We start from the raw sequence: 15,444 nt of genomic DNA, 5'->3' as shown, positions 1-15,444 counted from the left end.
CCTTTTACAAGTAAGGCAAAGCTGCTGGAGTCCTTTCTTCAGATTAAATTACTTCCTTTAAATAAATTATACACTTACATTTTGCCAACTGCTGGTGCAAATTATTCAGTGTGTTCATCAGATTTTTACATGGTTTCTTTGGAAGTACCTTCCAGGCTACATTTTTCTTATCACCAGTTCTGAGAGTAAATGATAACAATAATATATTTGTCAGATTAACTTGGGGTGGGGCAGGGGTGGGTATATATCTGTTATTCATAAAAAGGGGAAAAGAGAAAACACATTGAACAAAAATAAAATATACAAAATATTCTACTTAACAGAAGAAAAATACTACAGGGGTAAATTGGAGTGTTTAATACTTAAAAATTAATTTATATGAGAGTAGAACCCTGTATTAAATTATGTTTATATTGAGTCAATTCCACCTGCTTTGGAATCATGCAAATCACTACAAAACTTAATGTGGTGGCCATTACTCTTTTTTTTTTTTTTTTTTTTTTTTTTGCGGTATGCGGGCCTCTCACTGTTGTGGCCTCCCCCGTTGCGGAGCACAGGCTCCGGACGCGCAGGCTCAGCGGCCATGGCTCACGGGCCCAGCCGCTCTGCGGCATATGGGATCCTCCCAGACCGGGGCACGAACCCGTATCCCCTGCATCGGCAGGCGGACTCCCAACCACTTGCGCCACCAGGGAGGCCCCATGGCCATTACTCTTAATCTCATCTAAGAGTCTTTAGACACCTAAATATTGGGAAAATCCTACTATTAGGAGATTTTTTCTTATATACTCTAAGACAAAGCACTGTAGAAAACTTTCAATGAACTTATGATCCATAAAGCTTATCAAAATACTTCGGTATATACAAATATTTAGTTTCCTAAAAATATAAGTAAAATTTAGCTTTGTTTCTTTCAGAAAAGAAATAATCTATAATATTAGATTATTTGGGCTTCCCTGGTGGCACAGTGGTTAAGAATCTGCCTGCCAATGCAGGGGACATGGGTTCGAGCCCTGGTCCTGTAAGATCCCACATGCTGCGGAGCAACTAAGCCCATGTGCCACAACTATGAAGCCCGCACGTCACAACTACTGAAGCCCGCACGTCACAACTACTGAAGCCCACGCACCTAGAGCCTGTGCTCCACAAGAGAAGCCACTGCAATGAGAAGCCCATGCACTGAGATGAAGAGTAGCCCCCACTCGCTGCAACTAGAGAAAGCCCATGTGCAGCAACGAAGACCCAACACAGCCAAAAATAATAAATAAATAAAAAATAAACAAATTAATTAAAAAATATTAGATTATTTGAATAAAGTGTAACACTCCAAAATACTTTTATAACTATAAAAGAGGACATCAGCTTGACAGTGATATCTTTGTTTCTAGATGAACTCCTATAATCTCCTTTATACAACCTTTACAACACAGTTAATCCTTTTTTTAAAAAAATTTATGTTATTTATTTTTATTTTTGGTTGCGTTGGGTCTTTGTTGCTGCACGCGGGCTTTCTCTAGTTGCGGCGAGCGGGGGCCACTCTTTGTTGCAGTGCGCGGGCCTCTCACCACGATGGCTTCTCTTGTTGCGGAGCATGGGCTCCAGGCACACGGGCTTCAGAAGTTGAGGCACGTGGGCTCAGTAGTTGTGGCTCACAGGCTCTAGAGTGCAGGCTCAGTAGTCGTGGCACATGGGTTTAGCTGCTCCATGGCATGTAGGATCTTCCCGGACCAGGGCTTGAACCCTTGTCCCCTGCATTGGCAGGCAGATTCTTAACCACTGAGCCACCAGGGAAGCCCATAATCTTTAAACTATATATGGAGTAGGAGAAGAAAAGAGCATGGTGATAAAACATGATAAAGCTTTCGGACTTAACTATAGCTTTGTTGATTCCACTCTCTATTTATTAAATCTTTTTTCTATTTCAAAAGCAATAAATACTCATTTTAGGAAACGTGAAAAATGCAGAGAAAAAGGAGAAGAAAAGTAAATCACTTATGCTCTAACCACCAAAGACAACATCATAGCACCGGTGTGAAATGGAATTGCTGAACTTTTTTTTTTTAATGTTCCTTAAACTTCCCATAGAACAAAAAGGTCAAATATTACTTTGAAAGAAAAAAAGAGTGGATGGGAAAGCTTAAGCTGACAAAGAAGAACTGTCTTGGAATCTACCCTATCTTTCCACAATGATAATAAAATACAGATAGGGCAGGGTCAAACGGCAGATGTCCTGCTGTGAGATTTTATTTCATCTATAATGTGACCAGGACTATGGAACCCTGTATTAAAGTGAGAACACAATGTAAAAACACTTTTGACATTATTTTCTTGCTAAAACTTCAAAACACAGCACTCCTACTGTGACTTAGCATTCACTGTGTGTGTGCCTGCCTTGCTAACTAGATTAGCAACTTAAGAGAATGGAGTATATCTGGTTTGTCTTTTTATTCCCAGTGCCTAGCAAAAAAAAAAAAAAGGCACTCAAGAGGTGTCTGTAGCATAAGTGAATGAACAGTAATTTGGTATCATTTCATCAAATTACTATTATTTACTCACATAATTTCCTCCTCTTGCCCTTGATATCATCACTGTAAAACTTGGCTCGGGAGAAGAGTTTTATCGAGGGACTTCCCTGGTAACGCAGCGGTTAAGAATCCGCCTGCCAATGCAGGGGACAAGGGTTCGAGCCCTGGTCCAGGAAGATTCCACATGCCGCGGAGCAACTAAACCCATGTGCCACGACTACTGAGCCTACGCTCTAGAGCCCGTGAGCCACAACTACTGAGCTCATGTGCCACAACTACTAAGCCCAAGCACCTAGAGCCCGTGCTCTGCAACAAGAGAAGCCACCGCAATGAGAAGCCTGTGCACCACAACAGAGTGGCCTTCGCTTGCTGCAACTAGAGAATGCCTGCGTGCAGCAATGAAGACCCAATGCAGCCAAAAATAAATATATTTTTTTAAAAAAAGGAATTTTATTTAGTACCTGAGTTTGGATCTATGACAGCCTTCTGCATTTTTATTCATAGTGAGTTCCATTTATAGGATTACTATTGCATAAGTAGTAAGCCAGTAATTAGTGGCAGAAGTAATAGTTATAGAGTCAGACAATGACAGTTTCAAAATCAGTTCTGGCAGTATTGTTATGTGCCTTTTTATAAATTACTTAAAAATCTAAGCTTTGGTTTTCTTATCTGTCTGTCAGACTGGTTAGTAAAAACTACCTCACAAAATACAGAGAATAATATGAGATACCTTAGGCTATGCATACAGCTTTATGACTAGTACATATCAGATATTAATTTCCCTTTCTTCAGAAATTTCTCGACATTCATAATATATTCCTTATTTTATGTATTTATGAGTCAGAGAAGGGAAAAGGAAACCACAAATTTCATACTCAGATTTTTCTTTCAAATTTCAGGTTGAGGCTCCAGAAATTCACGATGAAGGAAAGTAGAAAGCTATTAATTCACTAGTTTAGTCTTCCCATAGGTTTGGAAAGGCGATAAAACCAAGAAGGAAGACCACTGATGAGTGCAAACAAGTCATGTTTCTTTGATTCTTTAACCATTAGTGATCAAAACAAAGTTAAAATAATAAGAAAAAAACTCTTTTAACAAATTGAGGAAAAGTATAAAAGTATAAAAAGAGAGAAAACGTATATACTTATTTACCACCTTGAATTTCAATTTTTAAAAACATTATGTCATGTAACATTAACAATTGGCCAAAAAAAAAGATACTACTTTAATATTTGAAGAATTAAATATTTCTGGTAAAGTATGAAATGTTCATGGTAAAGAATCTTTGATGCTATTTATCCCATATATAAAATGGCTTTAATGCCAAAGTACATCCCATATTTTCTTGGTTAGGCTTTTGAAAGCATACATGCCTTATAAAAGAAAATTATTTTCTGCTAAACTTTTCTAATGGTTTAGGCAGTTGAGGTTTTGACATATAACAATACTAGAATTAATGTAAGATTTCAGAATTAAATCAAAAGGCTTTAATATGAAACATGCTTATTTAAAAATGGAGAAAAACCTATCTCACAAATACGTACTTAAATTGTAAAAGGTATACTAGCTTTTGGGCTTTACTAATAGGGTAACTTGCAGTTATTTTAAGTATATCCTGTGGATGCAACGTGGTATTGCATCAATTTCCTCTTCCCTGAAGAGCTTAAGTATGATTAAACTGAAAATAAATAATACAAGAGAAAACACTGAATTATAAAAAAGCTGTAAGTATACAGTTCCAGTAGCTTAGCTACAACTTAAATATTATTCCAATAGAGAGAGAAAAAATTATTAAAAAATTATTTAAAAATTATAAAAAATTATAAAAATTATAAAATGTAAAAATTTACATTTCTTACATAAATTTCTAAGTAAGCATAAGATTATAATATTTCTCAAATATTGAAAGAGCTGAGGATTAAAACCTTCTCTAATACACTAAACGTATCCCATCAAAGTATAGTAAGAACTGATTCAAAGATGGTAAAGACCCCAAATATAAAAACAACATAGCTCAAAAGAATTCTAGTTAGCATTCACAAAATATACATTTACATACATACACTACAAAGTTGTAAATTACTGGAAGTAGAATCATTAAAATGAACTTACTGAGAAATTGTGTTGGTATCTAGGTCAACACAACTGACATCTGGTGGAGGGTCATAGAGATCAAAGTATCTTGAATCAATTCCTACTATGAATGGACATGGTGCACTCAAGACATCTGCTAAAGCCAGTGGGCAGAGAGGAACATAGGGGCATGGCCAGTGGAAAGGGAAAATCATCTTGGATAAATAAAAGATAAGAGAATATTTAGCTGTTTGACATTGAAGCATAATTCATCAGCACACACACGAAACTGTCTTTTAAATATTTATACCAAAAGTAGTATAATGCTTGTTAAATAATTACAACTAGTGTTAATGGCCAGAAAGTTGAAATGCGTTACACTCTGAATTTTAGTTAAGCATTAAAACAGTTTTAAATTATAGGAATAATTAGGTTTAAAATGAACCTGACTGCTACTAAGAAACTGTGATACTCACAGACACTAATGCTTCTGTCACACTAGTAAGCACTGAAGGCCGTAAGGAATGAATAAGAATCTTATGTTCTGTTACTGCAAACACCAGTAATGTCACAGCATTTTCAGGGCCTAAATTCTGAAGCAGTGTTGAAAACTTGCCACCACTATAAATCCAAACAAAAATATATAATTAAAAAAAACAGAGATCAAACACCTCATTACCCAAAATAATGTTTAAAAGTTCACGATTAGGGTAGGATTATAGTTCATATTATATATTTAACTTTAAACACGACTGTTGCTCTTATGTAGGGAAAACACTGCATCAGAAACACACTATGAAAATAATGAAGTTTTATGAGGTTCTGAAATCATTCGATTCTTCTGCATTGTATTAAATATGGAAAATGAAAAGTCATCTGCTTCATTTTATATAAAAAGATCTGTCATGTAGATAGTTCAAAAAAAGAATTCAATGTATAAGAGGGGTGCTTTGGTTGAAAGCAAATCGTGTAATGCAAGTTTTTTTTCTTTTTTTTTTTTAACATGGCTCATCTTCCTCTGTAATTATCAGAAAACATACGTGACTTACAGGCCCAACTTCCTTAAGGTAAATACACATCTCAAAATTTGGATTTACAAATAGCTAGATTATCTTTACTATTGTAATGATAATATTAATTAAGAGCTACTAAGTGATGATACACACATACAAAGCAAATTAATAATCAAAACTTAGACATTGTACATGGTAACAAAATACTGCATTAACAAAGTAAATGATTCTGGGCTTCCCTGGTGGTGCAGTGGTTAAGAGTCTGCCTGCCAATGCAGGGGACACGGGTTCAGGCCCTGCTCCGGGAAGATCCCACATGCTGCGGAGCAACTAAGCCCGTGTGCCACAACTACAAAGCCTGCATGCTAGAGCCCATGAGCCACAACTACTGAGCCCGAGTGCCACAACTACTGAAGCCTGCTCGCCTAGAGCCCGTGCTCTGCAACAAGAGAAGCCACCCAATGAGAAGCCTGCGCACCACAATGAAGAGTAGCCCCCGCCCACCGCAACTAGAGAAAAGCCTGCGTACAGCAACAAAGACTGAACGCAGCCAAAAATAAAAAAATAAATTTTGAAAACAATTTTTTAAAAAGTAAATGATTCAGTAAGCTAACCAGTATTTCATCTTTATAATGTTAAATAACTGGCTTCACTGAATTAACTTTTTAAAAATAAACCAAAACTAATAAAGTCTCTTGGAGAAATAAACACATATGCCCACAAAAAACTTGTGCATGTTCATAGCAGCATTATTTATAGCAGCCCAAAAGTAGAAACAACCCAAATGTCTGTCAACTGATAAATGGATAAATAAAATGTGGTATATCCATACACTGAAATATTTGTTGGAAATAAAAAGGAATGAAGAACTGATACATGCTATAACGTGGATAAACATTGGAAACATGCTAAGTGAAAGAAGCCAAACACAAAAGGCCACATTTTATATGATTCCATTTATATGAAATGTCCAGGACAGGCAAATCTGAAGCAAAAGAAGCAGATCAGCAGTTGCCTAGGGCTGGGAAGGGGGTGTGTGTGTGTGTTTGTATATATAGGGATGGGAGGGGTAAGGGAGGGTAACTGCTAAAGGGTACAGGGTTTTTCTGGAGCTATGAAAATGTTCTAAAATTGATTATAGTGATAGTTGCAGAAGTCTGTGAATGTCATCATTGAATTGTACAATTTAACTGGGTGAATTGTATGGTATGTGAATTATATATCAATAAAGCCATTACCAAAAAATAAAAAAAGGCTCTTGGGTAATGTAGAATTGTTTTAAAGTAGTCTCAGTCAGTATTTCTAATTTATTCTCAGCTCAAACAAAAGTTAAGAAAACACTGGTCACTCTGGGCCAAGACCTGGTGATGAAATAATCTGCAATTCTTACAAAATTAATGTCAAAGATGGCAGCTGGTCTCCCTTAGGTATGTGCTACAAAATAACTTAATTATATTGTAACTATTTCCCTGCTAGAAAAATTACACAGCTAATTAAATTTCAAGAAATGATATTTAAGAAAAAACATATTTCATAATCTCTCTGAACTTTTAAGGTGATGAAATACATTATTCTATTCCATGGGCTAGTATTTATAAGTAACTTTTTATTTGGGGGTTAAATTTACGATTAATTGCATTTGAATGTTCTTCAGAGGATATTTAAAGCTAAAAAGATATTGTTTTCATAATCTACAGACATATATACGTATTTATGTAGTTGTATGTACTTAATCATAATAAGTGGATACACAAAATACCAAACACTATTGTAAAAGTTTTTCTGTGTTCTTTAAGACCCTTAACCTCACTGTTAAGTAAAAGAAATTTAGGTAAGAAACAATTAAATGAGAAGTATTTCCATCGACACTTGCAATTTTCCCCAGGAAAGAGAGAAAATACTTGAATGTTACTTTAGCTCACCCTACATTTAGAGAAACACAAATGAAGTTTTACTTGCCTTAGCGGAAGAGGTGAAGAAACAGGCTGACTGAGAATCAGATTATCATGTGGTGATAACTGAAAATAGATTTAAAATAAAGTATTTGAAATATAAAGATGAACTTTAAAACACCACCTTCCAGAAAAAAACATATATATATAGACGATGCCCATAAAGTTTCAATATCCCCATTCACCAGTATAGGAACCATGTATATCACTAAGATCCTGAAAAATATGTCCTGATGACTGACCTCTTCTAACTACTAACTCTTCTTACTCTGAATCCTATCTCTTTTCTTCTGTTTCTCAACATTTCCCTGCCATTTAACAAATCTGTGTCGAGAGACTAAATTATTCATTTAATACGGTAAAACCAGAGTTAGCAAACCTATGGCCTCAAGGCAAATCCACAGGCCACCTGCTTTTATAAATAAAGTCTTATTAAAATAAAGCCATGCACATTTGTTTACATGTTACCTATAGGTGCTTTTGTGCAATGAAAGCAGAGCTGAATAGTTTCCAGAGAGACAGTATGGCCTTTACTGTAAAGACTGAAACACTGTTTCGGCCTCAACGTAAAAAACTTGCCAACTTCTGCTATAAAACATATCTTTTATGTGTATTCAAACTGAGTGTGCTATATGTATTCTGGCACTAAATAGCAAGAAGTAACTTGGGATGATATGTAGATATGCAGACTACTTATAAAGCTTATCAAAATGATATTTTTCTAGACATTTAATCTGTATCAATATATTAATGCAATTAATTTAATCTACATTTAAAATTTTATGCAGATTTATACCAATTTGCAAATATGTATTTATAAATGATTTCTAATTTTGAATGATACTCCATTAAGGGCTGTGATAAATACAAGGCACATATAGTGATAATACATGAAATAATTTCTCAAAATCACTTCAAAAATCGTGATTAAATAGATTCAAAAGACAACTTACATATAAAGAGCATAGACAAAAAAGAAATGTAAATAAAAGATGAAAGATAAAGTCAACAGGGAAAAGAGATGGAGAAAATAATTTATGTTCACTTTAAACTTCCTCCTCTCACAAAGATATGAGCAATTCTTCCTTCAATATATGAAAACATACAGCTTTTTCTTTTATCTCTTCTAATACATTTAACTTAGGGAATAAGTGCCAAAGGCACAAATGTTCAAATACCAAGAATAAATTTAGGGAAAGCAGTGCCTTTTTACGTGTTCAAAACATCTACTGCTGTCTACTTCTTTAACTCTGCAACGCTTTATCTAAGAGGAAACATTAGATGTCTGTCTGGGAGGCAGTTAATAGAACCATAAGGGTCCAAACTCCAACGTAAAACAGTATCTGGTTCTCTTTTGATTTCATTTGATTTTTTTTACCCATATAAAATTGTTATTCTTATGGTACATTTTGACAGAGTCAATAATTATTTAACAGGGCACTTACATCATGAAAATCTTACCTGAACTAAAATCCGTGGTCTCTGAGGAGATGGAAAAGGAACTTTATGCATAAAATGAGAAATATGCCTTAAAAACAAACAAACAAACACCTGATTGATTCCAAAGTGAATACTATATGCTATAAAGGTCAACATGTCACCACAAGTCCAGGTTGAGTCAAAAGCTCTGTGTACCTATAATTTCGAAATCCTTGCTACTACAAAAGCAAGTGAACAAACAACAACCAAAAATCATTTGTCCCAGGAAAGTTGCTTCTATCTAAACCCACCCACAAACTTTTCATATTAATACTTTCTCACATTCAATAACGCTTGTGTTATTAATGTCTGAAAAGCCACTGTAACTTCTACCTCTCCCTAAGAAGATAACAAACAATGTATCAGAGATGTGGACATTACCAAAGAAGCTAATTCTTGCATATACTTTTTAGTCAATTGCTCATTTTTTAAAAATGAAGCAATATACTTTTTAGTCAATTGCTCATATTCTAAAAATGAAGCAACCACTGAGTACTACAGAAAAATGAAAGAGTTTAACTGTTTCTAAAACATGAACAATATACTTTCTATTAACAATAGGTTAAAAATTCTATTACTGATTTTATGGGGTTTTTCCCCAGAAGAGAACAGATAAAAATCTAGATTGATGGGTTTTGTTTTGAACACCATGGAAAAGAAAAAAGGCAGCAATAGTGAACAATCCTTTCTTAAGGAATGAGTTCTTTTATTTCTCTATTACTTTTAAACTATTTCCAAATCATCTTGGTTTCAGAACTGAGATAATTTCAACTGGATACAAAACATCAGAAGAGAAAATTATTAATTTCTTACAAACATGTTTTGACTGCCTGCTATATATAAGATACTGCCAGACATGTTGGGAATTATTTTTTAAAAAGCCATATACTACCAGTTTCTACTATTAAGATACTCTCAATCTAAGAACAAAAAGATAAGGGGAATGAGTTCCAGAGGACACATATCTGCTTGCATTATGTGAAATAGTTAGAATAGTAGAAAACAAAGTGTGATTCATGAATACCTAAAGATCCCCAAGACCCATTCAGGGAGAATCTGCAAGGTCAAAGGTACTTTTTAAAGACACCGTTTGCCATTTTCACTGTGTTGATATTTGCACTGATGGTGCAAAAGCATTGTGGATAAAACTGCTGCCCCTTACTATGAATCAAGGAAATGGCACTGAACTGTAGCTGTTGTATTCAGTTTCACTTAAGAATGTCTCGGATGAAGCAGTAAATGCTATTAATTTTATTAAATTTTGACTCTGCAGTGTATACTTATAAATAATCTGTGTGATGAAAGGGGAAGAATGCATAAAGCACTTCTGCTGCATACAGGAGTACGATGTTTGTCGTGAGGAAGAGCACTTGTGTGACTGAGTTGTGAGTGAATTAGCTGTTTTTGTTTTGCTGTGTTTCCATAGAATGCCATTTTTCCTTGAAAGAACAAAAGACATATTAACGTTATCCAATGTGGGTATTCAGTAGATATTTTCTACATTAAAATGAACGAAGTGAGGCTATTGCTTCAAGAAAAATAACGTACAGTACTTGTTGCCAATAATTAAATTCAAGCTTTCCAATAAAAAGAAATATAGTACTGTCACATGCTATAATACGGATGAACCTTGGAAACATTACAAAAAGATGAAAGGATCCAGTCAAAGAAGACCACGTAAGTTGCTTAGAGCTGAGTGGATGAGCGGGGAATGGGGCAGGACACCTAATGGGCATGGGGTTTCTTTTAGGGGATGAAAATGTTCTAAAATTAGATTTTGGTAATGGTTGTATACCCTGTGAATGCATGTTTTAAAAAAAATTGAATTGTATACTAATTTAAATGGGTGAACTGTGTGATATGTGAATTATATTTCAATAAAGCTGCTTTTAAAGTCAAGGGAGAAATCAAAATGGAATACTAAAACCTTTTTCTCAGTTAACCCCAAAGGAGGAACAAACAAACAAATAAGTAAATAAATTCAAGCTTTCAAGTGAAAATTAGAATCTTGCTACCATAAACTTGACAATTTCTCAATACTCAAAAATTTTTCTGATGTAGGTGGTTATATTCACAAATCTGATTTTTGAATTTTGATAGCGAGATGTATCTATGTTAACTCAGTGAACCAGTATTTTCCAAATGACCAATGTACGATGGTACAAAATCACACATGTATAAAAGTTCCACTCAAAGAGATAGACCAATAGATTTTACTGTAACAGAGAAAGTTCATCATTAAAGTTTTAGATTCCACATTGACAGTAACCTATTATAAACTATACTTGTCAAGTTTTGGTGCACTGTCAAAAAAGAAAATCCACAATTTTCTGAAAAGACTATTCAAATGCCCTCCCTTTTCCACATACATATTTGTGTGAGGCCATGTTTTTTTCATTACGTCAACCAAAACAACATATTGCAACAGAATGAAAGCACAAGCATATATGAGAACCTAGCTATCGGACTTCCCTGGCAGTCCAGTTGTTAAGACTCTGTGCTCCCAATACAGGGGGCATGGGTTCCATGCCTGGTTGGGGAACTAAGATCCCGCATGCCACATGGCCAAAAAAAAAATTAAAATAAGATAAAATGAGAACCTAGTTATGTTCAATTAAGCCAGACATTAGAGATTTGCAAAAAATGTAAAACAATGTCACTCTTCTTCCTAATTTTTTTGTTTTAGGAAATGGTTATTTAAAAAAAAAGAGAGAGATATTTATGATAACATGTAATGGGTTTATCATTTTTTAAAATAAATTAATAATTTTTTTTTTTTTTTTTGCGGTACGCGGGCCTGTCACTGTTGTGGCCTCTCCTGTTGTGGAGCACAGGCTCCAGACACGCAGGCTCAACGGCCATGGCTCACGGGCCCAGCCGCTCCACGTCACGCGGGATCCTCCCGGACGGGGGCATGAACCCGTGTCCCCTGCATCGGCAGGCAGACTCTCAACCACTGCGCCACCAGGGAAGCCCAATAAATATTTTTGAAGTTCTCCGTTTTAATTTCTAATGTATATTAATAGATATAACACATTAAAAAAAGCTCTTTGTGGGGGGGGTCTTCATTTTTAAGAGTATAAAGTGGTCCTGAGACCAAAAAATTTGAGAACTGGTAGATTAGAATACTGAGATGCGGGCAGAAAACTGCAAGGAAAAATTATAAAGTAATATTTTACATTGAATGTTCTTACAATAATTCTATCACTTTCAACTATCATTAGAATCACAGAATTCTGCCTAAGAACACAAAAGAGCTTAAGTGATAGATGATATAAAATAAACAATAGTCAAATAGACAGTGGTGATGTTTAGATCTCATTTGTGTCAAACCTTACTACATTAAAGATTATTCAGTTTTAGTGATCTTCAAGTAAATCACAAAAATTTTAAAAAGAATAAAAAATACGTTTATCTAATTTTTCCTTTAAATTCATATCTAAAAATAGTAAGGAATATTTTAAAGGTTCATATAAACCCAAATTATATGTAAAGTAAGAATTAACAAAACCTGTAAAAAATGCTAATTAGGATCTCCAAACTTCACAAGAGTATCAAAAAGATGAAACATTTATTTCATTTTGTTAGAGATAAAATTATCTAAAATAACAAAACTGTAGGTATAATAGAGAAATATTACCTGACTGAATCAACCAAACTTTTTTTCTCTTGAAAAACCTAGCTTCCAAATAAAATTTACTCAATTACCAGTACAAATACACCACACATAATGGAAAGAGCTGCCAAATTTTGAACCAAGAAGGCTTCTAACTTACTTCTCAATTGGAAGGACATGAGGTCCAGAGATGGAATAACGATATAGAAAAGTCAGAAACTTCCTGAATGCATCAAAAAAAGGCCAGTGAGAGAGAAGACAGATGCATTTACTAGTGTGAATTGTCTTGGAACTATCAGACTTCTCATCTGCTGATGATGCTAAACCCAAAAGAAATCTCTGTTTTTCTGTGAGATTCTCTTCGGAGTATGGTTCATAAAACTGAATAGCAGCACCATAGACCTGGAAAACAAGTAATATATTCGATAAATATGCCTTATATCATTTATTCCAATCACATCATTAGTTAAATATTTAATGGATGAACTATTAGGAGCCATTATGTGCCTATGAGCCAAGCAAGGTGCCAGCTACCAGAAACCCAGTGGTGAAGAGATATCACTCTTGCTTTCTTGAAGTACGTTAAAACATCGACGAAAACAACAAAACTACACAGTGCAACTCTCATGTCTCATTATTGGGGAAAAAAAGGTGTTTTAATTAAATTGCATTTGTTTTATAAAGAGTAAAAGCAATTGTATCAATATTCTCTATAAGAAAATGATTGAAACTAATTATTTAATAGAGAGTGGGACAGAATTTTAGATAAGGAAATACAAATTCCAACTTCAGACAATTCACTGAATTTCTCTAGACCTCAATTTCCCAATATATAAAATGAAGGTTTTAGACTAGATGATTTCCAAAGTCCATTCTAACAATATAACAGTTTATGATTCTAAATAACACTGCATATTTAATAATGTTTTTAGTATTACTTTAAAGTTTCTGTAACACAGAAAACGAAGCAACGAAGGATCATCATTTGATGATGAAAAAAATCTTTCACTATATTCACAAAAAAAGTACTTGGGTATATGGGACAGAATGAAATTCTCTTTTCCTATGTGTCTGGATATAGTTATTTTAACAAAGTGGAAGAGGTGCGCATAATAGATTCAATTTAACCAGTTATTTTTTCTATTATTCCTGCATATAAAACTTAAGACTTGAGAATGTACAAGAAATTTGCGGATATCATTTGTTAAACATATAGTACCTTTTCAGCTGAGGCTCCAGTTAACACAAATGTAGAAAATACAGGGAGAGGGTATTTGCTATTTGGTGGCCAACATTCAATAGTTGCACCCATTGGTAAACAAAATAGGGGAACAGATTCTGGGAGTGAGAATGACTCATAATCTTCTTGAGGGTATCTACAAATTAGACCTATAAAAACAATAATAAATATTAGCTCATCATGTCTTGAATTTAGGGGCTCATAATTTGAATGATGCTAAAATGCTTTATTATTTAACACTTTTGGAAGACCAAAACATTACATATATGTTCACCAAGTAACTCTGAATACTTTAGTAGGATTCATATAGATTTTAATCCTCAAACTATTCATATTAACTACGTAATATTTATCAAGCTTCATCCACAAAGGCTAGTAAGGTAAACAAGAAAAGATTATTCTAAAGAAACATACACAAATATAAACACACTCCTAAAAATTCATTTTGTGGTCACACTGCCTTAAAGCATATGAACATACTATTTTTTTGAAATGTTCAAATGCATATATCCACTTCACTAGCTTTCAATAACTTTCCCTTAGGGTTTTCTTGACACATTAAAATAGATATTCTATAGGACTATATATATAACTTCTAGGACAAATACACAAAAAAATAGAAGTCACATATTTACAATGTCTTCAAAATAGTATCAGCTTAACCCCAGCTTCTGAATAATCCCAGATTATATGAAAATAGAGTTTCAAGTGCCATATTATTTCATGTTAAATAGACTAGTCTAGAGAGTAGTCCAGGTATCTTCTACCTGACAAACCCTCGGAGCAGACTCTTATCCTGGATTTTGTGGGACTAGAAACAGTAAATAGGTTCCCTGACCTTGAACTCTTAAAGTCAAGTGGAAACCATCACCAGACATGATGTTAAATACAAAATGATAAACTAAGAATATCAGTGGTTGGTCTGCCACACTAATATCTGTTTGACTTTGGACAAATCATGTACCTATAGGTCTCTGGTTTTCTCATCTATAAAGTGAGATGAACTAGATATAAAGGTCCAAGGCAGTTCTAAAATTCTCTAATTATATGCTAGCCAGCCAGTTAATCCCATGAGGAATTACAGTTAACTCTCCATTACTTTCTCAAGTCATGAAGTAACGGTATAGCCTTTAAGTAACTATAGAAATAGCGATGAACTATGGACCCCAGAAAATCACAGGTAGAAGAAGGTAGGAGTCTAGGACACTAACTTTAAAAATTTATTTTTTAAAAGGTTGAATCTGCTCTCTTGTACATAATTTGATATTTTGAGGTTTCTGGCAATTCAACTATGCATTATAAAATTACAAGTTAGTTTACAATATTTCAGATTATTTTGAAATATAATTACATATGAACTATAGATTTGATTAAATTTAATATAACTATTAAGGAAACATTAATTTTAAAGGACAATAAATACTTTTCCACATTTTCTACTGATTTAAAAACTTAAAAGAGAATGATATCTACTTATTAGTTATTTACTTAAACCTAATATTTTAAAAACCTTGCCTTCTTTTAAAATTAATATTCCATTAAGCAT

The 15,444-nt window shown here is 34.1% G+C and overlaps 1 protein-coding gene across 5 annotated transcripts in view; it reads right to left on the bottom strand.

The window, feature by feature from the left end:
- Nucleotides 1-15,444, bottom strand: part of DENND4A (DENN domain containing 4A) — a 133,879-nt gene that overhangs the window by 57,592 nt on the left and 60,843 nt on the right. For all 5 annotated transcript variants that reach the window (XM_060097149.1, XM_060097148.1, XM_060097151.1 and 2 more), the window contains 7 exons: nucleotides 13,878-14,047; nucleotides 12,819-13,060; nucleotides 9,025-9,091; nucleotides 7,571-7,629; nucleotides 5,075-5,219; nucleotides 4,638-4,813; nucleotides 79-179 (listed from right to left, as the gene is read on the bottom strand). In XM_060097149.1, the coding sequence (XP_059953132.1) occupies nucleotides 79-179; nucleotides 4,638-4,813; nucleotides 5,075-5,219; nucleotides 7,571-7,629; nucleotides 9,025-9,091; nucleotides 12,819-13,060; nucleotides 13,878-14,047 (960 nt within the window). The remainder of the gene's footprint in view (nucleotides 1-78; nucleotides 180-4,637; nucleotides 4,814-5,074; nucleotides 5,220-7,570; nucleotides 7,630-9,024; nucleotides 9,092-12,818; nucleotides 13,061-13,877; nucleotides 14,048-15,444) is intronic.

Source organism: Mesoplodon densirostris, chromosome 4 (assembly GCF_025265405.1).
Source record: "Mesoplodon densirostris isolate mMesDen1 chromosome 4, mMesDen1 primary haplotype, whole genome shotgun sequence".
NCBI lineage: Eukaryota > Metazoa > Chordata > Mammalia > Artiodactyla > Ziphiidae > Mesoplodon > Mesoplodon densirostris.
Note: the sequence above shows the minus strand (reverse complement) of the source record. Positions and strands in the feature narration are given on the sequence as shown.